We start from the raw sequence: 17,361 nt of genomic DNA, 5'->3' as shown, positions 1-17,361 counted from the left end.
TTGCCTCTCAGCTGAATGTTGAATGTTGAGTGTGTTTGTACCATCACCACCACCCCACCTAACAGTAAACATGGGCTCTGTTTGGTGAACCTTTTGAGTTAACCTATCTATTAATCTTTAGTGAAATGTCTGGAAAAAAAGTGTCTCCCACCTGCCAAAGCTTGCAAGTCCCTATGCCACTTAATTTCTTGAAGTATTCACTTTGAAATGCATTTGTTGCATTTGATACATGTAAGTTTCCTTTCTTCCAGACAACATCATCAGCTCTGAAAGGTGCTATCCAGTTAGGCATCACGCACACGATAGGCAGCTTAAGTCAAAAACCTGAAAGAGATGTGCTGCTGCAGGACTTTGAGGTGGTGGAGAGCATCTTCTTCCCCTGGTCAGTTTGTAACGATGAATTAGTTTGTAAAGGAAATGAAATGTGTGTCTGCCCTGTGTGCAGACAGGATCAGGATATTTTACTTCTGCAAGCCTACTTTGAAGCTGTGTGGAAAATAATCTTGTGCTCCTCTGTTTGTGACCTGCAGTGAGGGTAGTAACCTGACACCGGCACACCACTATGGAGACTTCAGGTTCAAAACATACGCCCCGATGGCCTTCCGCTACTTCAGAGAGATGTTTGGCATCCGGCCCGATGACTACATGGTATTCTTGTATAATCACCAATTGTTGTCCAAAATATTTCTGAGGAAAGAGAGCAGTTCACTTTTGGGGAAAAAGGAGTGTTTGAGTAACTGTGACTAGGGAAGTGTGAATAATGGAGTATTGACACAGGAGAGGAGTGGAGATGCTGTTCTTACGGTTTTAAAGTAGGGGTGTCAAATGTAAGGCTGGGGGCCAGAATTGGACTGGTGACAATTCCAATTTGGACCGCCGATTTTGAAAAAATGTGAAAGAGGGCATAATTTTCAACTGTATATTTAGAAGTTTTACAGCTTTTCCTACTGATCAAGACCTCTCCCATCATCATTCATACTACACCAAAGAAAATTCAATTATAGATATCTGTAATTTTACACGTTTACTTCTTACAGTTTAAGCCTAAAGAAGCATGCTGACAGATTTCTTTTATTTACTACAGCAGTATTTCATTATCATGTAGAAAAACGGAGACCTGTTGTTGAAATTGCACTTCTTTGGCCTCTATTAAGATATCACATTGATTAAATGTATATTTAAACTTTTTTTAGACTGACAGATATTGGAGATATTTGGATATTTCATGTTTTCTGCCTCCTGCATGCTCCCTCCAGGTCCTGCCTCTCGCCCAAACCAAACTCTGTATGCTTTGTAGTGAGAACATGGCTTCAGTCAGCATTCATGTGTAAAATGTAGCAATAAGATTGTGTTTTTTTGCTTTTAATCACATGTGTAAAGACCGTTTTTTTATGTTGTGTTTATAGTATTCTCTGTGTAACGAGTCGCTGATCGAGCTGTCCAACTCCGGGGCGAGTGGATCTTTGTTCTACGTCTCTAGAGATGATGAGTATATCATCAAGACGGTGCAGCACAAAGAGGCAGAATTTCTGCAGAAACTGCTGCCTGGATACTTCATGGTATGATTTGATGGTCACAAAATGTCCTAATCATCATCCTGTTATCACTATCAAATGCAAGGTCTTGGATATCAGTGGCGCTTTTACAGCGACGCTTTGCTACCTTTAAAACTAATCTGCAGTTGTTTTGTTAGTCTGCAACTGCCATAGCTGTGGGCATTATGTTTTTATGTTGTCCTCATGTACTCCACCTACGATTATTATCATGATATCCCTTGGTACTCCTTCTGGGAATTTTATTCATTATCAACTTTAACTCAAGGAACTGATTAGAATTTAACGGCCAAAGATCAGCTTTCACCTCACGTGTGTTAATTGTTGCATTCTAGTAAAATTTCACAATAGGAGTGTCCTGAGAAATTTTGCAGATATGTTTCTTTGGATTGAAGGACGACATGATTAGATTTGGTACTGTGACTTTACAAAACATGTCAACTAACACAATAAAATCAGAAGCTGTCATTTTGTCTTGAGGCAAAATATCAAAGGTCACATCTGGATAGCCATGGATGTAAAATGCAGCCAAACGGGTTGGTGCAAGACGGGAACTATGAGGCCGTATTTACAGTTACTGAAGTAACACTCTGCAGTCAAATATTGTTCCTACTTTGTTTTCTTGAGCTGCTAAAATGCTTTGTTTGTCTTTAAAGTCTCTCTCAACTAGTTAGTCTGGTTTTCATTTAAAGCACTCGACATGCTTGTTACTGACTGAGTTTACTTTTGCTCTGGCACATCTGCCTTCTTTTTTTATCAGTTTACTTAAGTCAACCATTCATTTAACTTTTGGTGACGCTGATACTGATGTTTCTTTTCATTTTGTCCATATTTCTTCCTCCTACTATTTTTCTTTCTGCCTTAGAACCTGAACCAGAACAAGCGGACCTTATTACCAAAGTTTTATGGGCTGTATTGCGTCCAATCAGCTGGTAAAAACATCCGCATTGCAGTCATGAATAATCTGCTTCCTAGTGCAGTACGAATGCACCTCAAGTATGATCTAAAGGGCTCTACCTACAAGCGACGAGCCTCGGCTAAAGAAAGAGAAAAGGCTGTACCCACATATAAGGACCTGGATTTCATCCAGGACATGCCTGAAGGGCTCTCGTTGGACGCTGATAAGTACAATGCTCTTTGCAAGACCCTCCAGAGAGACTGCTTGGTGAGAACTGTGAAAACATGAGGCTACCAGAATAATAACAGTGTTGGAATTGGTTTAGATAGAATCAGTAAAATGTCTTCCCTCTAAATGTCCTCCTGATCTTATAGTACTCATGTTCCTTAATTTCCATCCAGCTCCTGCAGAGTTTCAAGATTATGGATTACAGCCTTCTGGTGGGAATTCATAACGTAGATCAGGCCTGTCAGGAGCAGGCCAACGAGGAGGCGGGGGCTGGGGCAAAGGGTCAAGTTCAAAAGGCTCTGTACAGCACGGCTATAGAGGCCATTCAAGCAGAGGTGGGACGCATGGGATCCATGGAAACCGAGGACAGGTGAGTGACGGAGTGTCTGTGATCGTATCGAGCAGGCTTGTCCCACCAGTTTCTGTCTGAGAAGAATTACAGAAGACTAAAGGTGCTTTTGTTTGCAGAACGGGAGGAATCCCTGCACGAAACTCGAAAGGCGAGAGGCTGCTGGTGTACATCGGTATTATTGACATTCTTCAGTCTTATAGGTAATAATTCACTTTATTGTCCTCATTGAGCTCACATAACAAAAGAAGCACATGAACAGGAAAGCAGCAGCTTCCGTCTTTGTCTGTTCAGAATGCGTTCAGGGACCGTATCAAGTGTTAAACCCCGGTACACTGTCTCGTTAGCTAACCTGACGTTTTACACTAAAGGTCAGAGCGGACAGTAGAGAATGACTACGGTCGGTCAGTGAGGCAATGAATCTTTGTTACTTTATTTAGAAACTGTGCAAATAAACGTTATCTATACTGGAAAATCTCTGCCAACATGTAACCATGACGCCACCTGTGGTGACTAAAATATGATCTTCTTTGTTCCACTGTGGACACGTGTGGCCAACATCCAAAATAGAGTTCACATGACATGAGTAAACAGGATTTCAGCATCCAGATAAAACTACAAGGGCACTTTCAAATGTTTCTACAGTGAGCGTGTGATAAGAAAATACTTCTGTTTGAGGATCTAAATTTTATGAAAAGCATAGAGGGGGGAAAAAGTAGTGCTTGGACGAATGGGTAAATGAGGCAAGCTGCATTGAGCAGTTAGAGTAGAAAAAGTTCTATATAAGAACCAGTCTAGTTACCATTTACCATCAAGTCAGAGTGTGTGTGTGTTTTTTCAGATTGGCAAAGAAGCTTGAACACTCCTGGAAGGCTCTGGTTCATGATGGGGTAAGGACCCTTACTAGTACTAGCTAGTTTGGTTGCAATGATTTAACAATACAGATTTTAACTTGTTTTATTTCTTTTTTTCAGGACACTGTATCAGTGCACAGACCGGGTTTCTATGCCGAGCGATTTCAGAAGTTTATGTGCAACACAGTGTTTAGAAAGAATGCATGTAAGTTTATGTTGTCTCCGTCTGAACATGACTCTGTCACACCAGTGTTACTGCACAGACTCAAAGTTTCTCTGTCTCGTATCTAGTGAAGACCTCCCCGTCTAAGAAGCGCCGTGCAGGAGCCGGTCCTGTGAAAAGAGCGGCTGGCTCTGGACCTTCTCTGATGACCCAAGCCAGCAGCAGCAGCACCGCCCAGAGTCCTTTGCTCCAACATCAAGCCAGTTCAGACACCAGAGAGGACAGCGAAGCAGACAAAAGTGAGGATGAAAGAGCACAGAAGCTTTAACTTCTCTATGGGGAACTATTTATGTTTCATATTTTTCATGACAGCTGCAAACATTTAGTCTTCTTACATGTACCACTATGGGAGATGCTTCTTTTTCAACACAGCAATAAACCGTTTTTGTCCCCTCTCGCCAGTTATGCTCGCAGGTCGTCCTGACCTCCTCCCAGATACCATTCCTCCACGCAACCCTGTTGCTAGCGCTGTTGAAACTGCCATCTCCTCCTTGGGAAGCCCCAGATTTTTACCAGCAAGTCGTCTTCAGTCTAACACTCGGGGAGAATCTTCGAACAAGCAAAACGAGGAAGACAGCACCCCCAAGGGGTAAGAGGGGACATATAGTGTAATAGTTTGTGTATTAACGATCCACCTGTCACTTTTATGACAGTACACACAGACACACACATTTTCCTACAACACACCAGTGTTATCTGAATGCATTGATTAATGTCTAATTACACTAACTGAATATGGTAGTACCAGAAGTAACTTGTAATCATCTACTAAATGTTCTGCTTTGGATATAAAGTGCACACACCTGCTGGTGTATTTGAATCACCACAAGAGCTGGACAAAATACCAGAAACAAAACAAAGTTCAACAACAACACAGTAATAACATATTCAAACAGAAATGTCTTTAAAGATGAAACACTTAGTTTCACCTAAAACAGAACTTTATATATCCTTCTCTGAAGTAAGAAATCTTCTACTTCTCCCATTTAAAGTGATCCGAAATGCAGTGCTTCTTTCAGGCTGTATTAGAGGCCTACATTTTTAAACTCCTTTTTAGATAGGTCAGCTTTCACATGATGTGTTCTTCAGTATTTTGTTTTTGCGTGTATGGAAGTGTGTATGTTGGAATGAACGTGTGATCCTTTGGTTAATGTGTGGCTTTTGTTCAAGTTGTGAAACACTTTGAAAAGTGGAATGCAAATCAACTTAGGAATAAATGAATGACCCATTGATGCACAGATTGGAAGTGAGGCCTTCTCAGAAGACAAAAATGTGCCTTAACCAGAACTTCAGGAAAGTCAACATTTTCCCAAAGCAGCACAGGATTCTAGGCATGGAAACAAGCGTCGAATTAGCTCATAAAGCTTTCTGTAAAAAATGCAGTGTATATTCTGTTAATATTTTCACCTCCACAACCAGTGCCTCGTACTGTGTTAAGGTTCAAATGCATCCTCATGACTCTCCTGTTGTTTTCAGGGCTCAGTCTAGGACTCTTGAAGAAAGTGGTGCTGAGGAAGCAATCTCACTCAGCGACGTAGTCCCGTGTGTAAGCAGCTGCTCAGTAAGTTGATTTCAAACCTCAGGTTCTGCTATCAAAATATTTACTCGTATTTGAACTTTTTTTAAAACTAATACTCTTTCACTTGGTTTGCAGGTGTAGATGTGAGGAAAAAGAATGACTTGAAGGATGTTCTGATCCTTCCTGAAATCTTATAACTCCCTTGGTATGATTTGAGGTACCAGAACTTACAAAAAAAAAATTACGCAGTGCATCTCCTGGACCAAGAGGGATATGAAATGTTTGTTGTCTTTGTTTTTTTTGCACAATATGATAATGTAACTGGGCGGTTGTGTCGCAACACTAGTAACTGCAGACACGGTAATGCTGTAGTTATTGAACACTATTATTAAACCCATAGGAGAAGTGCCTGTAGTCACAACCAATGATCATTTTTGGCTCAGTTAAGCATTTAGTGTGGAAATGTTGCCTTATTGAAGAACTGAGATTCTTCATTCAGGCCTGGCTATATACGTCATTGTCCTTTTTGGGATTATTATTATTTTATTTTATTTTTATTGCTTCTCTCTTCTTCTTTTTTTTTTTTTGACCAAATGGCTGTAGCACGTCTTCATGCAGATTTTTCTGTGTGCCTGCCGCCCACCCGAAGGTCCAAGTCTAGAGTAGTGTTTGTGCTACCTGCTTTGACGGAAAGCCTTATGATGAGGATTGAGAACAGAGTTTTAAATAAAGTCTTAGTTTTTAAAGAAATTACTGTATTCATGCATTGTAAGCTTCTGATTTTTAAAAGCTTACTCTGAATGCAAATCATGCAGGACGAAAGACCTTCAGCTTGTGCTTTTTATTTACCCAAGTATTCCCGTGGACCTGGAGTGCTTTTACAGACTGTGAATCTTAAATATCACCTGTGATATTCAGGCCAGAAGGTTATTTTAAATGTTTTCTTTTTATACGACTGGCTTGTATTCAAATGAGACCGATACTGGTACTCGGTAGCAAAACTAATGAGTTAGTCAGCTTCGGTGTCACGGACCAAACCGGCAAAGAGAAGCTTGTGTTATATATGCAAGAAAAACAGAAATAGGAGAATCACACTAAACCTAACCACTTTAGGTAACCAAAGAGCATGTTGTGGCATTAGTACAAACTGGTACAATCACTATGTTTTTGTAATAAGTTGGGACATTGAAATTAATATTGTACTAGTAAAGTTGCAGTAAGTTTTTTTTTAAATATATATACATATATACTGCCAGCACAAATGAAAAATTACTGTTGCATGTAATTTGCCTTGTTTTGTTTTTCTCCAGAATAATAGACTCCTATTTTTCTTTTCTTTTTTTTTTCTCAACACTGTGGTTTACGCCTAGCTGAAGCTAATGTGGCCTTTAGCTGTCCTGCAGTAAGTCTGACCTTTCCAATTTAGATTATAATAGTAGCTCTCAATATAGTTCAACTTTTGTGAAAATCCTGTGTTAAGAGAGTTGTGTGTTTAACTTTGTGATATATTTGGAGGGTGTTTGTGCTGCTTCACAGGACACAGTGCACACCAGCACAGTGTGCACTGTTGGTATAATGCTGTTGCGCTTTTGTGACAAGAACAGCATCGTTGACCAGCGTAACACCTGAAACAAACCCTCGCTGTCATGGAGTTGCGGAGCTGCAGCAGTTTACAAGTTGCTGATGTGCATCGTGCGCAAAGAAAGCATCTACTTCTAAATTCAGACATGACTGTCACCTGTACTTTGTGTGGGATTTTTGTGTTTGTTTTTAATTGATTGTGTTAGTTTTTAAGTGATTTTATTTTTCACATCTAACAGCACAGGAAACTTTTCTAAATGAACGTTTCAAAATGTGTGGTGGAATAGTTGGACCTACTTAAGTGTTATTGTTGTTTTCGGTCTTTGTGGCCACTGAAAACAAGGGCAGGATGTGCAAAAAAAAAGAAAGTGAGTAATATAGAGTTGGTAGGAGCTTTGGCTGCTGAATATCTGAACTATAATCATTGGTGGTACTGCATTTTCTTTTCCACTATTTACATTTATTTGCTGCCAGAAGCAAACTAAATAAAACTGCAACTATATATGACGACTTCTATATACTTTCTAACTGATTTATGATGTGCTGTCTTTGGTTATTTTATCATTATGCATTCCTGTCCATTCGCTTTTTACTCATGCATTCAGCATTTCCCAATTGCTACTAATATTTTTTGTCTATATTTATTACAATCTTAATATAACTTGTTGGTGCAATTTCCCACAGGCTTTAGCATTTCCCTCGACCTCTTATTAAATTCTGATATTGATCTGTTGATGTTGTCTTATGATTGTAAACCTCTCAGCAGGACCTGTAAATCCAGGGTTAACAGAGCCGGTGGTGTTGATTTTGTTAGGTAAAGCTAAGAGTAGTGAGACTGAAAACTGAGGGGTACCTATTATGGTTTAACTGCTATTTTTTCATTAGTTAAATGGTGATGACTGCCTGATGTGTAAAGGTGGACGCTAGCCTACCTTTTCATAAGCTACAGTGGAGATAAAGAGCTTACACACCTCTGTTAAAATGCCAGGATTTGCTGATGTTAACGTAAAATTATACCAAGATATTTGCAGGGGTTTTTTTCCACCTTTTAATGCGATCTATAACCTGTACAGTGGAACTAAAACTTATAGTTTGTTGGAGCATACAGAAGTCTTTTAGGGGGAGTACATCTCAACTTTCTTCTTTGCAAAAAGCACTCCAAATCTAACAGACTGTGAGGGTGTCTCCTCTGCACAGCCCCCTTTAGGTCAACCTGTAGAAAAATGCTGAAAAATGTAGCCAGGCTTGGATGTTTGGAAGTGAGAAAAGGCTTCTGTTTTACCACCCTACCCTACCACATAGCCCAGACTCATGAAGACTACTTGCCAGATGACCACATTTCTTCTGGTCTCTTCATAAATTTTAGAGTGATGTCCAGTCTTTGCAGTCCCACTGCCAAATATTCTCCACGTGTTCATGACTGTCTTCACTGTGTTTTGTGGTACATTTAATGCCCTCTCCTGATTGATACCTTTCAATAATGTCATTCATTTGACAATAATGGCTATGACTTTAAGATGCAGCTATGTAAATATCAGGAACATCTCACTAGAACATCTGAATTATATGTGATTTTGATCAAAAGATGGCAGGTGTGTGCAGACTACTTAACATAAATTTGATTGCAGTTATCCGAGGTTGTCAACACTTATGTTTTCAGTTTATGTTTTAGTTAAACTGTGTAGTTATAGGTCGCACTGAAGATGGAAAAACAATCAAATTTATTTATTTTATTTATTTTTATATATCACAAAAACCTGGCATATTAACAGAGATGTGTAGACTTTGTATTTACTGTAAAACACAAAACAAAATGTTTTTACTCTCATGTACAATGTCTTAACTTGGCGTTATGTTTGGCTCATGTTAAACTGCAAATACTTCCCAAGTATTTGATGTCTAAAAATGCTGAGCTGCATATAAGGATATAAGAAAACTGTAACTTAGGGGATGCTTTTTTGTTTACACCGCATATTTCAGTGAAAAAACTGTGCAATAATTTAAACCAGTTGACAATTTTCCCACCAGGAGGAATTATATAAAGGCAAACCGCATTTATAGATTATTTAATTCACTTGTCTGTTAAACCAAACTCTGAGGTGATGCCCTGTCCCGACAATAAAAGTCTTAATGGTTCCAAACAGATGCACACGTAGCCCTATTTATTACAGCGTTATATAATGTATGTATTACTCTGGTCTCTAATGTTTATTTGTAATTGTGGTGGATTGAAAATTGCTTGCTCCAGCATGGCAAACCTGAATTGAAGACATGAAACTTTTTTTTAAAGCCTCCTGCTGTAACTGTTTTAAATCATCCTGTATTTTTTTCCTACTCTGAACTGTTTAGAATAAACATGTGGATTCATCTGCTGTGGTGGCCAGTTGGGAAATAATTGTATTCGTTCAGATTATTAAACATGACTGTGAATGAGAGGGACGCTACAGTGAAGGTGAGTGCACAAGAGAGATGAAGAGAGTGCAGGCAGGGTGGCGTGGGTAGAACTGAGTATAAAGACTGATTTGTGAAAGAAGGAGAGCAGCAAGAAGGAACTTGAAGGTTTGCTATGATGTATGATTTGGAGTTGCTGGCAAAGATGGAGCTGAAATTAGAGCTGACATATCTAAAGATGTTAAAAGTTTCATTAGCAGTGACCAGAAGGGACAAGATTAAAAATGAATACATATGCGGGACAGCTGGATCGAGCGATTTGGAGACAAGGTTAGAGAGGCAAGGCTGTGATATTTCGGATATGTAGAGGAGGGACAGCGGATATACTGGACAAAAGACGCTGAATTTGGAGGGAAAGAGGAAGACCTCAGAAGAGATTCATAAATGTAGTGAATGAGGACATGCAGAAGACTGGTGTGACAGATGCAAGGAATAGATGATGGCGACCCCTAAAGGCACCAGCCGAAAAGAAAAGATGATTCGGGGGTGATAAATGAGTTAATCTATAGGTTATTACTGAAGACAAAGCCTATAAATGGTTTGACGAAGAAAATGTTTCGGGGGTAAACCTGTATGAACTAGTTTAATTCTTATTAAACCAGTTCCCCCTCCCCAAAGAACTTCTAAATAGTAAAGACCAGCTCTAATTATACTCTCTAGCTCTCTACAACCTGAAGGAGACAAGACTTGCCCAATCATATTTCGCTTTGTTCAACCGTCGTCCAATAATCTGTGAGCTTGTTGGATTACGACAGAAAGCAACAAGAAGTTTCCAAAATGGTGCTTGAAAGTACTATGGTCTGGTAAGAACTCTACAAATGTATTTTTGTGTGTGTTTATAAACCCGTTAGCGGTTCATATGGAGGTGTACCAGTAAGTTACTTTATAAGGGGGCTCACCGAGCTGCATATGGGGTAAATGTCGCTGCCAGCCAGGCTGATAATGCACAGTTGATTGTGGGCCGGCTAACGCAATATCGACCGGCTGAGTCATTGTAGCTAAAGTTAGCCTTGATTTGAGGTCTTATTAAAGTCTTTACTTACCTGCAAGCCACGAGACTTAATTTCCAGAATGTCGCTGGTTACAGTTTGGTGTTTTCTGCCTAAATTATTAACTGACACCAGCGGTTACTTGATTGTTTTCCAGCGGCATATGTAGAGTCACCTCTCGCTAACGTTAGCAAGCCGTGCTAGCTGTGACTGTTTTTACCCTGTTACGCTTTATAGCGGCTAAACTTTTGTTTATTGCTTCTCCCGGTGAATATATTATATTACCCATTCGGCCAATGTAGGTTATGGCTGATAATGAATTACGTGAACGCTTACTAACTCTTAAGCTTTGTGATGGAGTACACATTAAAGTGCTGTTTCCTCTTCAGTGTGGACAACAGCGAGTACATGAGAAATGGAGACTTCCTGCCAACGAGGCTACAGGCTCAGCAGGATGCTGTCAACATTGTCTGCCACTCCAAAACACGCAGCAATCCAGAAAACAACGTGGGCCTCATCACTATGGCAAAGTAAGCCGTTCTCTCTTCATTAAACAATTATGTGGCTAAAGTCATAACACTTCATTAAATCGTACATGGTTACTGATGATGGCTGTCTTCAGAGGATGCAGTGCAATGACTTCCTTCTAAATAAAGAAGTGCATTTGTTGTCTTTGTGTAGAGGCTGTGACAGCTAAGGCCTGTACAAAACAAGTTGAACATACCCAGGGTAGATTTCCGTTATCTGGATTCACTTATCCTAACAGTCAGGATAAGAGGTCACACGAAGAGTGTTATTCTCTCCATAAGTTAACGCAAGAGTGGTTTTTGGCAGCGTCTGACCAATCACAGTTATTGATAAGTGTACTGGCAACAGACTGGCTGATTTAGACTTTAGATGCTATTAAAAAAAAAACTTAAGGCCCTTACACAATCTGTGTAAAGAAGTCCAACGATCTTCCAGGAATGCTGATGCTATTTTCTGGAGTAGTGGTGATGATTTATACTTGTTGTTCTTTAATCTTGAACCCGACCTACTCCGGAGCAGGTTAGATTTGCAGAAGATTTGCTATTGACACACTTTAACAACGAGAAGTCTGGGCTCGGGAGAACCCGAGTGCCCTGGAGGGACTTTCCCTGCCGGATACACGATGGACGGGTGGCAGAGGATCGTGTGCCTGGCGGGACTGTCGATCGAGGACGCTGAAGATATCTACATATTCGGAACCATGATAACAGGGTTCTTGCTGATCGGAGCTGGCTTGGCCCTGGCTTATCGGAGAATTAAGAGAGCGGAACCGGCTGTTCAAACCCCCACAAGGCTGCCCGCTGGGATTGGAACAACAGGTGCGACTTCTCAGAAAGGGCTCACTGAAGGCAGCATGGTTAAGAGCTTGGAGGCACTTATGATTGCAGTGAATGCTCAGAATAACACCTTTGAGCGTATGTATGTTGGATTACATCAGGAAAGAATCAACTCAGAACAACATCTCTGGGCGGAGCTGGATTACACCTCGGATCAGTTGGCTGCGGTCGTGAGGTCTCAGAATCTGCTAGGTGAGCAAAAAGAGTGACAAGACCACAAAATCGACGGCTAATAACATCACGGAGAAGCTCGCAGCTATTAACGGGAGACTGAGAGACCAGTGTCGGAGTGTTAAAAAACAGCTTGAAATTCTCCATCATAACCCGGCTACCCCTTTGGCGCCAGCTCAAGGCTGGAGCCGAACAACAACTCCCTGATAACGACTGTGTTGAGTCTGTTCCTTCCCATTCCCTACAAGGCCACCTGGGTTGGCTGGAAGACTGTTTACTTAGCCTGGCAGGGCGAAGGACACTGTCTCAGCTGAACTATGGACACGCACACACATACATATACTGATACTGATAAGCACTCACCGACGCATCACCCTCCCTACCCCGGATCCAACGCCAGCTCCAACGCTTACCTCCCCCATGATGTGGACATTGGGTCAGCTGGAGGCGCAGTAGAAAGATTGCAGCGGTCCCAGATCAGATGTACACACTGGAACACTTTCCCATGTTGCTGTCTGTGTTTATTGTGTTATGGTGTGTTGATATCTGTGCATTTCAATGTTTTTTTTTTTTCCTCGCTACCTGGCCTGACCTGTCTCCCCAATGTGATGTTTGTATTGTATGTACGGTCGGCAAGGTCTGTCATCTCGGTTGTGGGCAAAAGACCTGCAACTGACAAATAAAGGCTATCTCATCTCATAAGTTACCCAGTAAGTAAGTGGTCCATCTTTGTAGTACTGAAAACCCCGATGTTACCTGGATAACACAAAATCCTACTTCATAGCTCAGACCTCTGGCCTGTTGCTGCTGGGTCTGAGGTTTAATACTGTTTGCTGGTTAACCATAAGCATTTTTACAAAAGATAAGCAGGTGTTACATGAGCTGTGCTAGCTCTTTTCCAACCCGTGGTTAATGTAAACAGACATTTGCACAACATCAAAACGATCAAACCATATGGTTTCTAAATGAGGAGCACTTCCTTTAACCACCAGTCTGACCTGCTATTTATGAAAGCTGCTCTTTAGTACACCACACTGCTTTGACAGAGCTAATTCTAATTAATATTTAGTATTTTAATATTAATATTAACCAATTGTTAATTTGTTAAATGTGTACTTTACTGGGATTATTTGGAATTGGCACAAACTCATTTGACAGTGTTGTGTATTAAATTGTGTGTCAGATTTAATTACCTGTTAAGGTAACAACTGAAGGTGTTGACTCCTGGGTTTTTGTATGTTTTCTTGCAGTAACTGTGAAGTCCTGACCACACTGACTCCGGATACTGGCCGTATCCTGTCCAAACTCCACGCTGTCCAGCCCAGAGGAAAGATTTGCTTCTGCACAGGCATCCGAGTCGCTCATGTGTGTAACCTGTAAACTGCAGTAACTGGTTAAAAACAAAACAAACAAAAAAAAACAAAACAGTTTATGGCAGTTTATGATCCATAATTTTATCCTTTCCCTCTTTAGCTGGCCCTAAAGCACAGACAAGGAAAAAACCACAAGATGAGGATCATTGCCTTTGTTGGGAGTCCTGTGGAGGATAATGAAAAAGATGTGAGGACCTTTTGTTAAATGTTCTTTAACTACACATTATATGCAAAAGGTGTAATGTCTCCTGCTGTCTGCGCACTCATGTGTTTGTGCATATTTCTCCGCCTGCTGTTGTCCTAATCTACCGATTCTTCAGCTTGTGAAGATGGCAAAGCGCTTGAAAAAGGAGAAAGTGAATGTGGATATTATTAACTTTGGAGAGGAGGTGAGACATTGTTGGATAATCTTCCATATCAGAGCTATAAAACGAGATGCATTAAAGCCTACCAACATTTTTCTTTTTTTTTTTGTATTGTTTTGTTTTCATTTCCATATCTGGTGCTTCTATATCTAAACAAACTGTCTCCAACTATTTGTTCAGGAGGCGAACACAGAGAAGCTGACTGCTTTTATAAATACTCTAAATGGGAAGGAGGGGACGGGCTCCCACCTGGTCACAGTCCCTCCAGGACCCAGTCTGGCTGATGCTCTGCTGTCCTCTCCCATCCTGGCCGGGGAAGGAGGCTCTATGATGGGTCTCGGTGCAAGCGACTTTGAGTTTGGGGTGGATCCCAGTGCTGATCCAGAGCTAGCCTTGGTAAGCAATATAGGGAGGTGGGTTGAGAAGCTGATAATGTGGTATATTATGTGCCAAAATAGTTGCATGGAAAAGGAGAAAATTAAAAATCCTTTCAGATACTCAACTCAAAGCCTGCCTATGCTGACAGAGCTACTGCTGCTTGTGAGCAACACTGGGGAGTTTATTTCCCACTACCACTGTAAATACAAAGACCATAACACACACCAGCAGGAGAACCTTATTCATATTTGATAATAATTTGGTCTTCCATAACTAGAGAACAGATGTGGCTATTGGCACAACTGATGGACGTGTAGAGAATGGGTGTGACGCTCCAAAGCAGTCTTTAAAATGGCAGTAAAGGAATGTGTGACTTTTAATATCAATGACATCATCTTTATAAAAGCTGATAATCATGAGGCCAAAAATGTAAAGGACAGCTCTTCTACACTAGTTCATTTGTTTATTTAGGAAATAAATTATTAATGGTGTTATTTTCGATGCTGCCTCTTTTGGAAACTTGCGTGTCTAAGGTTAATAAAAGCAGGTTGTTTTAAACTATTTCCTGCATAACAACTTGACGACTATCTCCACAGTTTCCTTTCTTATATCTATATCTTGCCCTTGTGCCAGATACATGAAACAGAGTACTCATTCTTTTACATGACTTCAGTCATATTTCAAGTACTCTGTGGCTTTGCCACAAATTTTAAAAAGTGACTTTCTTGTTCCTGTCCTGTGGACTGAGTCCATCCTGTGCCTTTTTATCTCACCGTGCTGCCCCTGCTTTAGGCCCTGCGTGTATCAATGGAGGAGCAGCGACAGAGGCAGGAGGAAGAGGCCCGCAGAGCTGCTGCCGCTTCTGCGGCCGAGGCAGGCGTGCCCACACCCAGCGCAGATGGTGACTGCAGAATTCACAGATCGTTATTTTCACCTTTGAGATAAAAATTATTACAGTACATTAGAATTTAACCAAGTGTTCTTTTTAAACGCAGAATCAGAGGAGGCTTTACTGAAGATGTCAGTATCTCAGCCTGAGAGTGGTGCAGCAGTGCTTCCTGACTTCAGCAGCATGACCGAGGAGGAGCAGATAGCCTACGCCATGCAGATGTCTCTTGCTGGAGGAGGTAACTTCCACTTATGATCAGTGTATTTGTTTTAACTCGTATGAATGTGAGAGTGAATGAATAGTGGTATTGTAAAGCGCTTTGAGGGGTCCCGAAAAGCGTTATATAAATGCAATCCATTATTATTATTATTATTATTATTATTATTATTATTATTATTATTATTATTATTGAACATAAAGCATAACTATCCTCTTATTTGTGAACAGAGTATGGTGAAATGGACACAGGAGCCCCCATGGACACAGCTGAATCAGCCAAGGTGAGTCATCGTAATGATTTAAATTGAGCTTTAAGGCAACTGTTATTTTTGAGTGTTGGATGTGAAATCATCATGCTTTGTGGACTTTTCATAAAGTAATAAAGGAAGGAAATATTTCGAGTTATTCCAGCACACATAATGTGAACCGACGTAACAGCTGGAGCCCTTTCAAAGACTCGATACGAATAAAACGTATTCAATTAATAACCTGAAGGAGGAATGATTTCATAAGAAAGTAGCTTGTTTCTGAATAGTCGGGGTTCAATCTAGCAGATATTAAATATAAGGAGGCACTTGCCTTTCAGTAATAAATATCCATCTATCAAGTTTAACAATAGTGAGATGGACCTGAATGTACTCAGCATCTTTAAGCATCAAATTGTATTTCCTGTGTCTTTTTGAATAGTTTGCTATTTTAAATGGTGTTCATTTGTATGAGCATGGTGTCATCGTGGCAAACTGTTCTTCAGATGATAAGACAACATGCAGACTAGATGAGCTGGCAAAGTTCTAGGTGACAAAATGGTGCTAAAACCATACATACAGTGGTCACCGATGAGCCACAACATTAAAACCACATCCTGACAGTGTGTGAAGTGAAATGCCTGTGCTTCTATCAGTTTCTGTAGATCTGTGACTGCACAAAAAGCTTCAAATAACCAGCAGCGGGCAGCCTGGTGGTGATGACGCTATGAAATAGATAGTGAAACAGTGGCCCACAGACTAGCTGTCATACATATCATTGACACTGCCCCCTGGTGAGAGTGCACAGCTACAACATGTAGATAACTGTCTGCAAAGCTCTGCTAAGGACCAACGCCCAATCATTCTCATCCCACCAAAACAACACAGGACCCCTGTAGATATTCTGTGGGGCTGGCAATTAATCCTTTCGGGTCCTTTTTGGTCCTGTGACATCATTCAGGGGTTTAAGTGGAATGTGTAAAAGTAGCATCTGAATATATGTCAGGACCTGTGGTTTCCCTGCAAAACATCACATTCAGTGCATTTTTAATTTTAGTGGCAGAATCAAACTTCCATATAGCAGCTGTGTATAATATATGCTGTATCTTAACTGAACAGGAGGAAGATGACTATGACGTGATGCAAGACCCAGAGTTCCTTCAGAGCGTCTTGGAGAACCTGCCGGGTGTCGACCCCAACAACGAGGCCATCCGCAACGCCATGGGTTCCCTGGCCTCCCAGACGGGAAACAAGCCAGACGGCAAAAAGGATGAAGAGAAGAAGAAATGAGGAATGAAATAGAGAAACATGAACAATTGCAGACTAATGCAGGATTTCCTACATGTATGACAAGAATGCTGATGCATCGCCCTGCATGACAGCACTCAGACATTTATTACTATCCTTCTCTGTCGAGACACTCAGAGGCACCAATATAGAAGAAAATACTGCAGTACTGAATAACTATGTAGTGTTTAATATGCCCACAAAGAAACTGATGCTATTAAAATATAATAATGGTCCATTCTCAAATTGCCTTGTGCACCCTTCACTCTACATTTCTCTACATGGTTATAACAATTAATGATAATTCTCGCCACAGATTTTTTTTCTTCTTTTTTTTGTGGTGGCAGGCTTTGAAACCAAACAGTTAGCCACACTCCTGTCATGTCTTTGTGGGTTTCTTTTGCAATAAAAACTGTCTAAACATG

The 17,361-nt window shown here is 40.7% G+C and overlaps 2 protein-coding genes and 1 long non-coding RNA gene across 3 annotated transcripts in view; 2 read left to right on the top strand and 1 right to left on the bottom strand.

The window, feature by feature from the left end:
• The window catches only part of LOC147303846 (phosphatidylinositol 4-phosphate 5-kinase type-1 alpha-like), a 13,787-nt gene extending 6,080 nt beyond the window's left edge, over positions 1–7,707 (top strand). The window contains exons 5-16 of the mRNA XM_086279910.1: positions 252–382; positions 531–648; positions 1,407–1,559; positions 2,419–2,718; positions 2,853–3,049; positions 3,148–3,231; positions 3,870–3,918; positions 4,003–4,087; positions 4,174–4,344; positions 4,508–4,694; positions 5,582–5,666; positions 5,760–7,707. Coding sequence (XP_086136036.1) covers positions 252–382; positions 531–648; positions 1,407–1,559; positions 2,419–2,718; positions 2,853–3,049; positions 3,148–3,231; positions 3,870–3,918; positions 4,003–4,087; positions 4,174–4,344; positions 4,508–4,694; positions 5,582–5,666; positions 5,760–5,765 — 1,566 coding nt within the window. The 3' untranslated portion in view covers positions 5,766–7,707. The remainder of the gene's footprint in view (positions 1–251; positions 383–530; positions 649–1,406; positions 1,560–2,418; positions 2,719–2,852; positions 3,050–3,147; positions 3,232–3,869; positions 3,919–4,002; positions 4,088–4,173; positions 4,345–4,507; positions 4,695–5,581; positions 5,667–5,759) is intronic.
• The window catches only part of LOC147303845 (uncharacterized), a 26,154-nt gene extending 12,460 nt beyond the window's left edge, over positions 1–13,694 (bottom strand). The window contains exon 1 of the long non-coding RNA XR_015127042.1: positions 13,374–13,694. This is a non-coding gene — a long non-coding RNA (uncharacterized LOC147303845). The remainder of the gene's footprint in view (positions 1–13,373) is intronic.
• psmd4a (proteasome 26S subunit ubiquitin receptor, non-ATPase 4a) lies at positions 10,305–17,361 on the top strand. The gene is made up of 10 exons (XM_086281472.1): positions 10,305–10,459; positions 11,035–11,175; positions 13,431–13,545; positions 13,654–13,740; positions 13,874–13,942; positions 14,099–14,314; positions 15,089–15,197; positions 15,292–15,423; positions 15,633–15,685; positions 16,769–17,361. Exons 1-10 carry the CDS (start codon positions 10,434–10,436, stop codon positions 16,937–16,939), a joined length of 1,119 nt encoding a protein of 372 aa, XP_086137598.1. The 5' UTR covers positions 10,305–10,433; the 3' UTR covers positions 16,940–17,361.

The sequence above is a fragment of the Aulonocara sp. 'chitande type north' Nkhata Bay genome, linkage group LG22, assembly GCF_057382095.1.
Source record: "Aulonocara sp. 'chitande type north' Nkhata Bay isolate Kocher_YH1m ecotype deep benthic linkage group LG22, A_spYH_male_GT1.1, whole genome shotgun sequence".
In the NCBI taxonomy this organism is placed as follows: domain Eukaryota; kingdom Metazoa; phylum Chordata; class Actinopteri; order Cichliformes; family Cichlidae; genus Aulonocara; species Aulonocara sp. 'chitande type north' Nkhata Bay.
Note: the sequence above shows the minus strand (reverse complement) of the source record. Positions and strands in the feature narration are given on the sequence as shown.